Source organism: Phalacrocorax aristotelis, chromosome 6, assembly GCF_949628215.1.
Source record: "Phalacrocorax aristotelis chromosome 6, bGulAri2.1, whole genome shotgun sequence".
Lineage (NCBI taxonomy): Eukaryota > Metazoa > Chordata > Aves > Suliformes > Phalacrocoracidae > Phalacrocorax > Phalacrocorax aristotelis.
In genome coordinates this window covers 6622977-6639735 of record NC_134281.1, presented here as the reverse complement: position 1 = coordinate 6639735, position 16759 = coordinate 6622977, and the positions used below count along the sequence as shown (strand labels likewise).

Here is a 16759-nt window from a genome sequence, read left to right as displayed (position 1 = left end):
TTGAACACTGTTGACAGGTATCAAGTAAAACCAGAGAACTCACATTGAGGTGTCTGGCATGGCTTGCAGAAAGGTTGCTGACTGCAGCAGCCAAATAATGCCCTTGGTTTTTTAACCGAGGTTTAAACACCCTTGAACACCCACTGATAAGCCACAAGTGAAGGTGTCTTTATGATATTTTTATTAATAAATACCTTAACAGCACCAATGGTACTTGAACATAATCCTGCAATACTGGGCACCATAGCTGCTTGGGGACTGCAAGTAGAGATGTCCATGTTCTCATGTACAGTTCTTTGTTTTGTCCTTTTGTGTTTGCTTGCAAAGTAATCTCTTCCATACTCAACACGTTTCATAAAATTGATCAATATCAAATACAAGGAAAATGTGCATTCTAGCCTACTGACCTCGTTTGGTTTTAAGGTGACTCAGCAAGCATACAGGCCTGCTACAATTTAAAACCATGTCGCTGTGGTTCCTTTTAAAGGGTCTTCGCATTGCATATATGTGCACACGTGTTGAAAACAAGACTTTTGGCCACCTTAAAATTTCCATGTGTCTGAAAGTATATTAGCATTAACATTTTGACAACAAAATCTGGAAAAAGTGTGTTCCTATACATCAGAGTTCTGTACATTAATAAGCATTTATACAAATATAATCCACCAAATATTGGCTTCTACGTACAATTCTGAAATATGGTGATTCATTTGTGTTACCTAACCTTCAACAATGCTATCGCTAACATGAACATTTCAGGTTGCTTTAACACCCACAGAGTATGTTTGTTTTACAGGGTGGGTACAGATTTCTCTTGCTGTACGTGCAGTTTACTCATTAATAAATTAAGTGGTAAAGTGAAGCTTGAACAGCATAGTCTGTGGTGTAGTAACATCAGCAACTGCAAGTTCCTGACCATCCACAAGCCCCAATTCTGAAACAGAAAGAAAAGTTTAAGTACAGCAAACCCATGTGGTTTGTCTTTTTTTTTTAAATTAAAATAATTAAAAAAACCCACCCATGAATGCCAATCTCACAAACCATAAATATGATGAAATAAAGTTGCAAACACCTCACCAGCTAAACTAATATTCATCCATTTTAAGCAGGAAACTAACAGACCTCATCAAGAAACACAGAAAACTACTGAATTATGTTTCATTTACATCAGTTATCAGCTTGCTTTGTTGCAATGTTTCTCTCTGCATCTGCCCACAATTCACATTTTGGCAATTCAAAGCTCATCGTTGAGCTACCTGAGAAAAGTATATTGTACACATAAAAGGATAATGAAGCACGTTCTACTGCATGGTGCAAAATAAAGCTAAATCGCTATACAGAGGGTTGAAACTGATTGGCTCTCTGTTTAGAGGAGTATCTTGGAAATATACGCAACAACTGCACGGTACCTTTTAGTGTCTTGGAAAGATTTGGCCTTGTTCGTTCTTCAATTGAAGCTACTGTCTGCAAAAAAAAAAAAAAAAGAAGCCAAAATATTTCCTTTCCAATCCAGGAAAGTAAATTTAAATATATTAGGATTATTAAAGACAATTACATATGTTCAGATTACCTGTAAATAAAGTGTTTTATTTCCCCCATACATAGTTGCTGTGATTGCAGGAGATTTCATTTGCCTATATATAAAACATTTTTAAAAAATCACATGAAAATACATTTAGAAATTACCTTTTGGAAACATTAAACTACCAAAAATTATCAAGTCAGAATAGTTGCACACTTACAATGAAGCATTATTTGTCAAGTAATCCAAGATCTCCTGTAATTTAGCTGAAGGGGAAATCTCTATGTTTTGGGGAAGTTGGCTGCAGGCTGGACAGTTCTCCTACAACAGAGTAACACAAGAATGCACATTACATTAAGTATGATTTTTTTAAATGCTGCTAATAAAGTCTGAAAACTATTTAAAAAAAGTTTTAGCTCTAGGAATATTAATTCTCTTGCAAATATTAATGACAAAACCCAATTCCTTGTGAAGTCTGTCACTGTTTGACTGGCCCCCAACAGCAGCTAAGTATTTATGAACTACAAATTTCATCTGACAAAATTTAATACTACAATCTTTAAAATCAGTTGTTGTCATAACTTCTTTTTGACTAGATTTGCTTATGAGTAGTCTTAAGATTGCGTATCTTATTTTGTAAACCATGGTTCTTGTATGACGGGAAATCTTCAGGATTCACTTTCAGAAAAGTCAAGTACTATTTTCCTCTGCAGGTAGCATACCAAAACAGTTGAGATACCAATGTTGCACCAGCAGACACCACAGAAGTAGCTGTCTGAAGAACCTCCCTGTACCAGAAGCTACTTTTCCAAATATTAAGAAACTTTGGATAAACAGGCAACAATTAAATATGCCATTACATATACTATGTGATAGTTTTTGGTAAACTGATGGGCAGAAGAAAAGGTTTAATCACCAGGACATCAAATAAAACATCCATTGGTCTGGAGGTACACAGTCCTGCTCCTCTACACGGACAGAGCACCACTGTCATCACCATTAGACCCAAAACCACAGAAGTTTCAATAAAAATTCCTACATGCTAAAAACAATGATCGGGGGGGGTTAGCAGACTAGTAACATTGTAGTTTCTGCTTTTAAAACTTCAGAAATATTATTATTCAGTGCTAGGGGCCAAGAAATTCAATATTGGGTTTCAGAAATACACACAAACAGCATAAATTCAATAAAAATCACGGAAACAACCCTGTCAAGCCTTTAATAGCACTAACCTTTCTTTCAGCTTCAAATGTATATGTGTATAATCCATCTGCATCATTAAACACCAAGTAGTTGTTTAGAGGAATGTATGCACTATAATGACAAATATGTTAGTGTTAATACATGTCATTATGTTGGAAATCATGCATGTTATTAATAAGAAATTAAATACCTTGTGGCTATCTTAAAAACTTCAGTGGCACAAACAGCTGGAATGAGAAAAAAAAACAATTCCTTTGCTTTCTAGCTCTGTCTCAGAATGCGCAGACATTAGTGCACAAACTTGTACCAAAGAAGTGACCAAAAAAAAAACCACCCCAAGTATAACAATCTGTAAAGAGAAAAATAAACATCTGATGGTAGCTGCATTAACACCACAGACTCAGCACTAAACTGAGACTATGTTAAGCTTATATACCGTGTTTTCCAGTTATTTTTTTCCCCAATCTCAAATGCTCTTGCTCACTCCCAGTCTCATATGAGCCTAAAATTCATACAGTCACATGCAGTTTCTCTATGGAAAACAGAAATAAGACACTAAGAATAAAACAGACCCATTAAAAATTACTACTACCCTCCCCGTGTTCTCGATTCCTTACTACTGCCTTACAAAACTCTAAAGTCTGTAAAGCAGAAGCAAAATTAGTTATTTTAGCATACCTGCAATTACTGCATTTGTAGAAGCTACTGCTGGAATAATTCGTTTAACCACCCCTGTAAAAACAAGACGTACAGCTTTTTTTTTTTCCAAGAAACTATGCTGAGACACGACTTTTAGCCAGAATAATTGTAGAAGGGTGCCCCCAAAGGTACTTCAAACTTTCCAGGAATCTCTGTAACAGTAAGGTATAATGGCATGCTGCTCAAGTGATTTGGCATTTTTTTATTTTAGGAATGCATCAAGCATGCTGAGGAAAAAAAAAAGTAACACACAAAGAGAACTAGCGAACAAATTCTAAAAACACGCATTCAGTATTTAGCACTGAAAATTAATTTTAAACTCAGTTCTATCCTGTTTAACTGGAGAAATGCATAAAGGAAAGATATTTGAATTTGGTATTCCTTCTGCAAGGACAGGCTTGACAAACAGTGTTGGCATCTTCATCCAACTCTTCTTACAGAGCCCATCCACTCAAACAGCATAGCCCATACACCGATATAAAGCAAGATTTCCCATGCATACAAGTTTGTACATTGGGAACAAGGAGGTTTGCTCTTTTCAGGCCTGCCAAAAAGACAGCAAATTCCCAAGTAGTCTGAGATTCCTCTGGCTTCTCATTATTGACTTGTATCCCTTCATACCTAAGAAAACATGAATGCAACCTTTACCTTTGCCTGCTTTCTGCTATGTACTTTATAGGGAAGCCATCTTCAAATGCTGAAAACTGCTCAGCCATTAGCACGTGCATAATTGTATTTCATAACTGGAGTTCACATTTATCTGTACCATAAAAATACGACTAGAGGAGCCAGTATAAACTGTTGCAAAGAAAAAGACTATCTGCAATATACAAGGTGGAATCTGAGGAAGACACGCATGGAGTCAGTTCACCCTTTTTTGATAGAAAGACACACACTGAGGTTCAAGTGTGGCATTTGTAGCCCAGCATTTCAACTCCACTCTTAGTACTACAAGTCAACAAATACAAGTTACCACAAATTCTGGAGATTCTGTATGAGATCCTCCACTTCTCTTCTCTCTGGATAGCATTTAAAATGCTGATTAAATGAGTGGCAGCAATCTGCTCTTGCATGTGAACAGAGGCATATGCAGCGGTAAAAAAACAGATGCTACAGTCTCAACCAGCCTAAACTGGCATAAAGTGCTGCTGTTGCTAAAAGAGGCAATCATGTTCTTTTGTTACTACTCTTTGACCCACCAAAAGCGGTCGCAGTGTAATGTAAACTGTGGAGCTGCTCCAGGTTAAAAATAAAATGGGAAAAAATGTTCAGTTTTGTCCCAGATAAGTTCCTCTGATTCATCATGAATGCCTAAACAGCTCACTCATCATAAAAATATTTGTGCTGGCACAGGAAACAAGCTGCTTGTTTCTGTTTTAAGATGTTAATAGAGAAAAGAACTATTTCGTTCTCAGCAGAGCTGCAAGCTTAGTCCTAACAAGTACACAGAATACCAACCCAGCCGAACTGCAAATGCCACAAACTCAGTGAAATGCCTTACCCTTACCTTGGGTGAGCCTGTATGTAACACCTTTAATGTTGAATTGTGATGCTCTTTCTAAAGACTTCTGGTAAATCCACTGTATATGTTCAGGGTCATCTCCATCCAATGCAACACCTTCTACAGCAAAATTAAGAATTTACAGATAGGTTACAATTATAAGAATTCTTCAGAAATACAGCATTCTTTTAATCTGAAGCAATCCCTTTGCTTTAATTTGGGTTAAAACCAATACCCTATTAAGTTATTAAACTTGACAGTTTAAATAATCAAAACATAATTTCTATGAACATCGTAAGTTCTAACACATTCTACATACAAACTATCTTAACTTCACAGATTTATAGAGCTGTTACAGGTTATATATTGAGTCAGGAAATACTTTGTGCAGTATGAGAGAGAGAAACACATGAACAAATGTGGAACTGGAGAGCAGGTCCGAGAAGAGAAAATCCATTGTCAGATCAGAGGAGGCTTAGATTCAATACAACAAAGAGCCACGTAAGGTTAAAAGGTAGGATTTTTTTATTAAAAGTAGTTGTGTATACCTAACGCAAAACAAATCAGTTAAAGAGAGAAATGTCAGTTTAGCACCAGTGCAATACACTAATTACCTCCAAAAGGTTGCTCCTTTGGCCACTGCAATATCCTGACATACTCAATACAGTGCTCCGGCAGTCTGGGCATAGATGCAATAGTACACATGGGAAAATTGACCTGGTGTGGGCAGGGGAAAAAAAAAAAAACAGAAGAAAGCATGTAATACATTATGTATAGTTCCTAGGAAAAGAAACAAGCAAAACAGAGGAATACAAAAAAAGGAAATATCACCGGTTGCAATTACCTGTGGTGGATAAAGCTCAAGAGTGCATTCAACACATGCTGTCATACCAGGAATGATCACACGAACGTTTCCTTTAAAACCTTCCGTCCCTCCATCTATTAAAGGTATGATGGAACTTGGATCCAGGACGCCATCTTCATAATGTAAAAATGACATCTAACGAATAAAGGTGGGAGGGGTTGTTGGGTTGTTTGGTTTGTTTTTTTAAAACAAGTTGCAGGAAGGAAAAAAAATCAGAGATTTTATTCTTAATGGTACACCACAGACTGAATGCTTAACATACACTATGTACTGTTAAAATAAGCTGTACAAAACACTATTTATTTGCCAGTGTGTAAGACTCCATCTACCACCCTCCATCTCCTCCTCCCCTTGCTCCCCTGATAAATGCTATTATTCCCTTATAGTACATGAGAACAAATGGTTTGTTGGTTTAAAGGATTTGGGGGTTTGATTCTTGGATTGTTGTTGGTTTTGATTTTGTTTTGGTTTAATATTGGTAAATACTCAAGATCATTATTTTATAAACAAATTCACAATGATAAAACTACCTAGTTCAGTGACCAGCTTCCTACTACTTTGTAGCAATGGGGCTCCAAAAGATGACATTTACAACTTGCAGCACAGTAAGTACTGTTTGGCTAATGAAAAAAACATTCACAATGGGAGCATCCAGAGAGGCTGTGGAACTTCCCTTCTTACGATTTTCAAAAGCTGACTGCACATGGCCATAAACAGCGTGATCTAACTTTGAAATTACCCCTGCAGGACACTGCAAAAATGTTGGCTAACACTCCTCAAGAAAAAGGCAGGTAAGAAAGCATGCATTTTATCCTGTTCACAAAAAGAAAAGAAAACAGAAATAGATACAGAACGCTGTGAGTTTCAGCAGCCCTCATTTCACTTTAATGACACATTCTACACAAATCTGTTCAATTTTAGTTATCTATACTCAAGCAATAACCAGGCTTTAAAAAGATTGAAGACTTTACCAGCATGCCATTTATCCATCTTCTTGCAATTATAGAGTCCAGCCCACAAACAATAATATGAAACTCTAGGGGGAAAAAAACGTTATTTAAAGTCTATACTAATGCATACGTCTTAAGGCAAGCAAAGTATTCTGTCCATAACAGTCCAGAGGAACTGACTGTAGTTTAACTATCTCCCCTACATTACCTATATGACAGATGCATTTAAGTTTTGTCTACTTGTTACTTTTACTTCCAGTATACTGTAGAAGACTAAAATGATCAGCAATCTAACTACCAGGAAGAGCAGTGAGCAGCACCAACTGCAATGTTCCCCTAAAGCACCAGTGGGTGTCTGGCAGGCAAACAAATACCACTTACGTCGATAGAAGCTTTCGTCCATGTCTTGAATCTTTTTAAAATATCTGAATGTAAGCCCAGTAAAGGAATATATTTATAAAGTAGTTACATTTACTGTTTTCTATTTGCTAGCCTAAAGCTAAAACATTATCTAATTTATTACTGTAATTTTATATAACACTTCTTTAAAAAACTAAGTGATTGAAAGATTCAAAATTCCCACAGCTGACAAAGCAACTAAGGGACACAATGTAACAGTCACACAAGAGAAAGCTCAGCAGGCAAACTATTTAGGAAGCTCAAAACATGTGCTCTCACAAAGTCCTGAATCACTAAATTTTGCTCTATGTTTATAAACTAATATCTCCTACTAGTGCGTACTCAGAACACTGGTGAATAAACCTGTAATTCTCATATCTCAGTGAAAATTACAATATTGCATTTGAATTAAAAAAAAAACCTCAGTGGAAAGAAACTAGTTTCTTAAAGCTTAGCTTGCCTTCCCCATGCATGTTTCCTGTATGCTAATGCCACGGAGAAAGAATTCTCAATCACCAGCTGGATGAATCTGCTCTTTATCGTATGAAAAAAAGAGAGGATGGCAGCAAAATACTTCAGATAGTCTTACCACCTACAGAGTTTTCTAGGTTTTTTTGAAGCCTTTGGGACTACTGCTTCTCTACAAAAGGATACGCTACGACAGCACAGTTGGGAATGCGGCTGTTTAGGAATTCTGCTGCAACTTCTGCTTTTGGTCGCCCAACATCCTTCGGTCTGGGAAAAAACACAAGCAATTTCAAATGCATTATTTTAGTAGATTTAATCTTTCCAGACTCTATGCATTGTAATACTGAACTAAGTGACTAATTGTTAGCCAGAAAATTTATTGATATGGATAATATTAAGCCACCCCTGTAAAGCATCAGATACAAGAGCCCCAGAGATTTATTTACATTGCCTTTCTGAATACATCCATGTAACTACAATTATCAGCACCAAAAAAATAATCCAACAATTTTGCATTTTGCTTAGAAGAAAAGGGTAGCAGAAATAGCAGTATCTCAATCTGTGTGCGTTACTCTCTGGTGTCACCTTTTCCATTAGTCATTATCTGTATTTGAATGGCAAGGAATGTATGTTAATATTCTTCACGCTCAAACTATGACACCACAGATCTCAACACAACAAGGAATCCCACACATGACTTAGTTAATTATGAGTACTACTATGATATGAAATTTCAGTGATCTTTAATGACATCTTGTTTGACCATAATTATGATCACACTCACATATTTTGTTTAGGTACATTTAAAAAAATAAAAGTGGAATCATGAAAATATCACTTACCGAAACAGAAACTGTCGGTTAAGATTAGAAACATCTATAGTATCCATGTCAATGACATGGATCTGTCTGAAGCCAGACAGTGCCTGTGAAGAGAGACAGTCACCTTCATTTAACAGGAAATGAAATGCTTACAGTGCTCCAGAATTCATTCCACATGCCAAAAAAAGCAACCATTGGAGGAACAAACACATTTGCTCATCATACTTTGCAGACAGGTATATGGTTGTTCTTTGTTCAAAGAACGTTCTTTGTTGGGTCGCTAATGCCAATATTTAGACAGATGGAATTAGTAACATCTCAACAGCCAACGACAATGTTCTACTGAACGCAGTGCTGTTTTAGCCTGCCTAATCATAACACAGGGAAGTCAACGGTAGGCTGATCTATACAGGGAATTTCCAGTATCTCCTCACAACTGCAATGAATCAAAAGCCTTCACTGGGGAAAAAAATGCAGAATTTTAAGAAATAAGCACTTCCTTGCTTGGCAGGAATAGAAAAGACAAAAGTTTCATTCCTCTAAAATTTTAAGTTTTTGAACATTGACCATTTTCCCAGTTGGCATAAATAAGTCTGGCATATCCACCCTCAAATCACGGTTCAAAATAAGGCAGTGTTCCTCACGGCAGTCAATGCTGGAACAGAACACAACACATGCCAAACCTCTGACAGTTCTGCCCCATCTCTGTGTGCAGCCCATCACTAGACCTGGCAAATAACTTCAAATGGTCTTAAAACTGTACTGCAGGTCTGGTCTGATAAAAGTAGTAACATCTGTCACGCACAAAGAAACAATATGAATTGCGGTTAAAGGGAAATAAATGCTGTAAAACACTGGTTTTAGCAAAAGGAAATGTGTTCTTAATGTTCTGAAGTGGTCCCAAAAAAATCTGGAGTCCCATCCTGTCCCCCAACTTTTCTCCTTTAAGATTCAATCTATAAAGATTTTCAAACTTTTCATTTTACATTTTCTGAAGAAACAGAGCCATTCCATGCATAGTAAGTATTTAAAATGCTGTAGTGGGAAACCGATTAAACAAATGAACAACAGGACTAAAGTTTTTCAGAAGAGAAATTAATTTCTGTAAGAAGAACAGCAAGAACGTATATCAGATTGGATACCCTTGGTGCTGAACAAACATTTTGTTCCATTTATGTATGTTCAGCTTTTGTTCAGTATCATCAGAGCAGACTGGGAGAGCCTGCTAAAGAGAAGAGCAACCCTGGGACATCATGAACATACAGACTGGAGCCTTTATCAGATTTATGTTCACTGTCCCAAAGACATGAACACATGTGAACAGAATCTAGATTTACTTTTGAGCTTATCTTTCTGAAAATGACAAAAATAAATCATGATAACTTAAAAGCTTTTTGAAGAGATGGGAACTGAGTGCACACAGCAGACTTACGAAGTCTCTCATCCCACACAAATCCTTCCTCTCAACGAGCATCAGCGGATTTGATTTGTTATGTCCCAATAAACCCATAAAACAGTAGCTTTGGGCAGAGGTTAAATTCACCAGCGCTGAAATCCCAAAGAAAGAAAACTGCCTTGGAGCTGTCATAGTCTCTTCAAATAAAATTCTGCCTAAGCAGAATTAAACCAGCAACCAGAACAAGAGTGCGCACAAGCGCTGGAATGGTAAAACCCCTAAGTTAATTCATCTGGAATGCCTGGCTTTAAATTAGGCTATTGGCTTATCAAGCACCTCAAGCTTGGAGGTAATCTGTGGAAATACCGAAACAGCAGTACATAAATTCTATAGTACAGTAGCGCGTAACTGTATAAATGAAGGAAAAGCTATTTCATAATAAGTTATTGTATCAAACCACACATTTTCCATGGAATCCATAAGGACAGAAATTCTTATTATTATTAAATAGAAGCATGGAAAAGTACAGTATTAGTCTAGATTACCAAACCCAAACAGGATGGTAACAGTGATACACTGTGATAAATATAAGCATCTGTGAGGATAAAAAAACCACATTAATAGGATAATTAAATTTATACACATTTATTGGGTGAATACCTGACAGCACACGAGCCTGTGACTGTGTTTTAAACACTCAAAAATTGCTTTTCAGAACATGTAGTGAGTGAATCCATTTTAAACTAACACCGTATCAAGAAAACTACAGAATACCTTCCGGTAATCTGTACACCAGGGAAGTAGTGTCATATTCTTTCCCTGGTCATAGTCCACTACCTATTCCTCCTTAGCCATTTCCATACAGAACAGCGCATGCTGGTCTGACTCTATAAAGCTGCCATTACTTAGGCTGGATTCAGCAACACAGATGCAACCCTGAGGGAGTGTTCAGGCTCTGCAGACAACCTCCAGTTTACTGATCTTGAGGGACTGGCAAACCTGAGAGCCGCTACTCGGGAAGGCCAGATTCCACAGACATGAGGCTCACCATAGACACTGCAGGTCTGGCTCTACTAATTTCACTATGAAAGAATATAAGTAATTCCAGCAATTCTAACTGCACTTCGAATTAATCCAAAGATGTAATATAAACTGAAATTAAACTCAACTTTGACTGTGAATACTAAACTTTGTACTAGCTACTTATGGCAGTTTGAAGTGTTGCTACTTTTCAGCTGAAAAGATAGATTTCAGCCACTGTATTCCAGTTATATCATTATGAGCATGATTTGTTCCTAGTTTACTTCATTTCCCTAGATCTGGTAATTAGGGATAATTACCAACTTTAGACCATATCTAAGGCTGCAGGTGAACTTTTACCTACACTTCATAAACAGCACTGCATTGTCCCTCATGACAAGCTTTGAGATAGCGAAATAAATAACATGCAGCATGTTAGACTACCACCTTTCAAGCTTATTAACAGAGTGCATTCTGCAAGTTATTGTCTGTATCATCACGTATTTTATACATTTTGATTAGAACTCAGAAATCTAGTAGCTATATACAATCAAAAATACCCAATTAGCAAAGCAGAAAAGATTATTTCCTCAAAGAAAAAAATAAGATTCTAGAAGCAAAGGATGAAAACTGAGTAATTACCAGGTTTTTCAGGAGTTCGCATCCTAATCCTCCTGCTCCAATAACTAGTACTTTACATGTGCTTAACAAAAACTCAAGAGCCTGTGGAAAATATAAAACAAAAATCAATATACTAAATGGGAAAAGGTATAATTTGTCCTTTGCTTCATAATCCTTAACAATGCATTATCATAAATTTTCAGTGCCTAGTAAGTTTCACATAAAACAACTCAGATCAATAAAACAGTTCATGCTTGCAGGAGTAATTACATGCCAGACTTTAATCGGTTGCCGAGTTCATGTAGTTCCTACATGCCAACTTACAGAACAGCAAGACCTTTATTGATATCAGTCTTCTCATTAAATTAATTTTGACCATGAAAAAAGCAAGGTTCACCTTTATTATTATTTGGTTTAAGAAGATGTTTTCTTCCTCCAAAAACTTTACTAATACATAACACAAAATAAATCTAAACAGACAGAAAACATTGCTGGCCGAAAAGAACTGAAATTTTTAACTACGTAACTGCTTTCCGTGAACCGTTCTACTAGACCCCAGCCCCAAACCAGTAAATAATGGAACAGTACGTGAAAAGGTAACAGTAAAATACATTCAGCTGTAAGCTCTGAAACCAAATGTACCAAAAAAAGGAAAACAGAAGAAATAATTAGAAGTCTAAATTTTGCTTTTCCCTACTAAACATCTTTCCCAATTCGCTAAGTATTCATATGAATCAGAATTCCTTCAAGCACAGGAAATTTCTTACTCTAATTACTTAGAAATGGAGAGACAAATGCTGCTATTTTTCACGTGGAACTCAAAGACAGAGGATAATTTGCATCGTTACACATTTATACTTATGATGACAGCAAGCTTGTAGTTGACACTGTACAATTTAGAAATAAAAGCTTATAAAGATAATACAATATGTTCTTCTAGCAACATAATGTTCAATTGATTAAAATATAAGCTTTTCATGCAGTTTTATTATTCATACACTGCTGGTGGTCAATTAATGAAACTGTTTACATCAGTTTGCAAGACATGCTACAAATTTTTTTATTTAAAGTAAGTGTTTCTCACTTGAGTGCCTGGCTCGAAATCAGGATGTGTGAATGGTCCAGATCGCTCGAGGAACTTCTTTACATGGTTCCAGCGACCTTCCCAGTCTCCAGTGTCCCCACACCCACCATCAACAGCCATTCTGCACAGAACACAGTAAATTCAGCTGCAAAACCATAGAGAAAAAGCCACACCTCTAAAACGTATTTTTTCTTTATAGATCTTAAAAATACCTAAATTATTGACCATTCATACAAATGCATTTGCATATTCTTTATGCATGTAAGTTACGCACATCAACATTTGCATGAGTGGGCTTTTGTGGTGGAACTAGAAAGCAGTAATATCAATACGCAGAGGGGAAAAAAGGTAGGCATTTCAATAAATCCCACTGATTTAGCTGCTACTAGTAAAAGTTGTCCTGAAGGGAAAAAAGGGTCTAGTCTTTTTGCTTTTATCTTCCTCATGCTTAAAGAGGACACAAAACAAGAGGTTGTCCCTTTAGATTTTGAGGGTGATGGTTTTTTCATCAGTCAAGTCAGTCTTATCAGTTAATATCCTTTTTTTGACAGACTCTTTAGGTTCCTAAATCATTTTTAAAATTACCAGTATGTAACTGCAATTGCGAGGCACCAAATAAATAACAGTAACATGCGCCAACACTGCCTCCTCTGAATCTTCACTGCAATTTATTTAAGCAACTGTTAAAAACAAACAAATCTTGAATGCTCTTCACCCTCAATCAGTATTCTGCAATTTAGAACACCCCCATTATTCAGTCGTCTCCTGAGCCTGTCAGTGGTAGCAACTGACTTGAGAAATGTTTCCAGTTATCTTCTTTTAAATTTTTGAGACAGAATTTTACACCAGTACCCCTTTTTTCTGCAGGTCACTTTTAGTAGTACATAACCATAAATTTAAACTCCTAAGAGACTTACTCGAATGGTTGAAAATCAGCTCATTGAAGTACTTTTCTAACATAAGATCCCTGCCCACACAAAGCAAGCCCTGCCTTAACACAGCACACTTCCCTTTATAAATAGGTGCTCCACTCAATATATATAGGAACAATTATGTTCTACATTAATACAAAACTAAGCTTCTAATAAAAGAGCTTTGCCAATCCTAAGTATGAAAGGTTGTGTCACCACTGATAAGGAGCATTATTTGCTTCCTCCTATGAAGTGATATGAAGAGCACTTGTATCAATAACGGTCACTGGCTAATGTTTAGAATTTATTATTACTTTCTGGTGACTCATCTCAAAATAAAAGGAAAATGTAGTGAAAACATCTAGACAGCAGATGCCTTTATCCTCACAGAATTCAGAAGACAACACAGTATGTCCACAGTATTTTATCTTAAAGGCAATAATTTTGCAAAAGATTTTTTGATAACAGGGAAAAACTTCACTGAAGTGCAGGAACAAATACATCATAATTTGTCTATATTTTGATTGCAGACTGAATTCAATCCTGGTTAACTGTTGACTTTATATAAGTTAACTTAGTGTATTACCAGTTAAATAAGATCTAAATTATCTGAATTTGTGTCTTCTGATCTGACTTGCACTTTCGTACCTCTCCCAGTTTTCACAATAATGTGAAGATACACATCTCACAAAACGTGAAATAGCGTGAATAAATACAATGCTCCCACTGCTGAACCCTGGTCTCATCTTGTTGTGTGCCAGTTTTCAGGATGTGCATTAAGCACTGACTGAAGCAAATAAAATGGGTCGCTATACATCACAATAATCACTTCTACGGGTTCTAATTTTTAACTTTCCTGGAAACAAGTGCAGAAACTATGCTTGGTGACATCAACACAACTTCTTTTTATCCTTTTATATAGCCCATATAAACAGCCGCGCTCCTTTTCTGTTTAGATGCGTATTTTCCTTTATAAGTGATAAAATGGTAAGACCCAGTTTCACTTTTGCAATTATACTGCAGCTGGGTTTTTACGGGGTTGGACATTATGGAGATCTGAAAAACATCAACAACTCAACAAGAGATTTTATGTTTAACTTCAGGGGCAGGTTTTTTTAAGTGTTTATTTTTGTGTTGTTACAGCATTACCAGGTATCTGTATTATTAGAGTTTAATAAAACTCTTATTTCCTTCATCGAACTGTTCTATTTTAAAATCTTGTTTAAAATATCAGAGCGCCACAGTCCCTATGTTGCTTTAGGCCCAGCCTTTTCCCTACCACCTTCACATCTCCAGAGCTCCATGCTTTCGAGGGACTCGGCATGCACCCGCCAATCCAACATGCCCAAGGATTTTTGTGACCCTCACCCGACACACACATGCACTGCCTGCAAGTCCACTGCTCGGGCAGGCAGGTCTGCTTTGGGATCTTTGGGAAGAGGGCCACGAGCAGGTGGAAGGGAATAGTTAGGGGATGGAAGCAGATGAGGTTAAAGTTTGCTGAGCATTAGTTTTCAAGGCCGTTAAGACAGATGCACAGAATTTAGGGGTTTAATAAGCAGAGGCAACTGTTCCGCGGCCTGATTTCTTTAATTTTCAGCCAAAATTTAGTCACCTGCTTCTAGCCTAGAGGCCCTCCCCAGGTCCCTGGCCGGCAACGCAGCGTTTTCCACTCCTGCCACAAAGCTCTCCAGCACACCAGCATTTCCTCATGCCAAGCTCCAGGCCCGCAACTCCCATCCCCGCTCCGGGTGAGCCCCTTGGTCCTCTCCCCAAGGGATTCCTCTTCCCCAGTCCTTGTCGTTCAAGCGCCCTTTACGCGTTCCCCCTGCTCAGGCTGATCCCTCTAACACCTCTCCTCCGGCTCCCTCCTCCCGCCCTGGCCTACCCCATCCCACGCCGCCCCATCCCGCCCCGCCAGCGGCGCCCCGGGCCGCTCGCCCCTACCAGCGCCTCCCCAGCGGGCCCCGCAGCCCTCAGCTAACCCGCAGCCTCCTCCCAGCCCACACCTCTCCTGCGGGGCTGCGGCTTGCCCTGACCTACCAGCCGCCCCTCAGCAAGCGCTGCCTGCCCCTGCCCCGGGCCGGGAGCCCGCTGCCCGCAGCCCCGCACTAACCCATCCGCCAGCAGCTCCTCTAGCCTCCTTCTTTTCTTCTCCCTAAAAGAGAGAGAATAAAAGAAGGGTCAGTATCGCGCTACAGAGACCGGGGAGGAGGGAGAGGGGACCCCGGGGCCCGCCCGTCCCCGGGGAGCGGGGGAAGGGGCGACCGAGCACACACATACAGGGCACTTACGGTTCCTCACCATCCGCCATATTTCCCTCTGCTTCCCACAGGGCCCCGCGGCGCCTCTATGGGCGGCACTTTGCCAGAGCACTCATCGAGTGGGGGCGGGGCGGGGGATAGAGCGCCCGCCAGGAGAGCGGCCCTGGGCGCTAATCTCTATGGCAAGGCGGCAGCACCCTCGCACCGAGCCGGGACCGGGCCGCCACCCTGCCAAGGGCAGCCCGGGCTGGAGCGCCCTCACGGAGCCCCGAGTGAAGTGCTGGGGCCCGACGGCGCCTCCCCGCCTCGCCCCAGGCACCCGAGGGCTCTTCCCGGGAAATTCCCGAGAGCGAAGGGGTGCGGTGGTGGCGGCACTTTAACACCTTCGGGGGAATTGGGACAAAACGCGGGGAATCGAGACAAAACGCGGCGGCGGGGGTAGCCTCAGGCTGGTGGCTGCTCGTGTTTTCGAAGGGGTTTTGCCTTGTCTGCCCGTCGTGGGCGGAGGCCGGGCCGTGCTTTCCACGCGCAGGAGCTCTCCCTAGCCCAAGCTCATGCAGGGACCGGGTGTCCCAGCACAGGGCGGGAAGCAGGCGAGAGGGGTGTCGAGGGTCGTGCTTCAGGCCTCAGGCTCCTCAACTTCAGGGATCCAAACCCCTCACTGATGGAGTCGGGAGAAGCAGCCGCCAGCCTTCCGGTTTGCCGGCTGGCAAACCCGCGCCAAACCCGCGCCCAGCTGGCCGCTGGCCTCCATTTCGGGTAGGGCTTTGGTGCCCGGCATATGGCATGGCGTCGTGCAAAACGGGCACGGGCAGCCTGTGCTCCAGCTGCACAAGTGAAGCGTGAAAGCACTGAAGCCATTCTCACACGGACTGCTGGGGTTTGGACCTCAGTGGCTGCTGGCACCGGCCCTCCCCTCCGAAGCCCCACTACAGGGTCTCCCCGCCATGGCTCCACATCCCCTCGGCGCCACCTTGGCCGGGGCAGCCACTCCATGGCCCCCTCCACGCTCAGCCCCCCGACTCCCCGTTTCAC

General features: G+C 39.9%; 1 protein-coding gene across 10 annotated transcripts; it reads right to left on the bottom strand.

The window, feature by feature from the left end:
* Positions 1-158: 158 nt before the first annotated feature.
* On the bottom strand, positions 159-16037 carry UBA3 (ubiquitin like modifier activating enzyme 3). 10 transcript variants are annotated; one of them, XM_075095697.1, is made up of 18 exons: positions 15744-16037; positions 15577-15618; positions 12550-12670; positions 11487-11567; positions 8450-8532; positions 7794-7874; positions 7122-7165; positions 6762-6826; positions 5770-5925; positions 5540-5642; positions 4932-5045; positions 3404-3457; positions 2916-2952; positions 2755-2836; positions 1743-1843; positions 1571-1634; positions 1410-1464; positions 159-934 (listed from the first exon to the last, which is right to left on the bottom strand). In XM_075095697.1, the coding sequence occupies exons 3-18, from the start codon at positions 12667-12669 to the stop codon at positions 846-848; spliced, it is 1329 nt and encodes a 442-aa protein (XP_074951798.1). In that variant the 5' UTR covers position 12670; positions 15577-15618; positions 15744-16037; the 3' UTR covers positions 159-845. The 10 variants fall into 10 exon arrangements, with proteins under 10 accessions (XP_074951798.1, XP_074951795.1, XP_074951796.1 ...); XM_075095694.1 differs by having other exon boundaries at positions 15755-16037; XM_075095695.1 differs by having other exon boundaries at positions 4932-5042; positions 15755-15820.
* Positions 16038-16759: the final 722 nt, after the last annotated feature.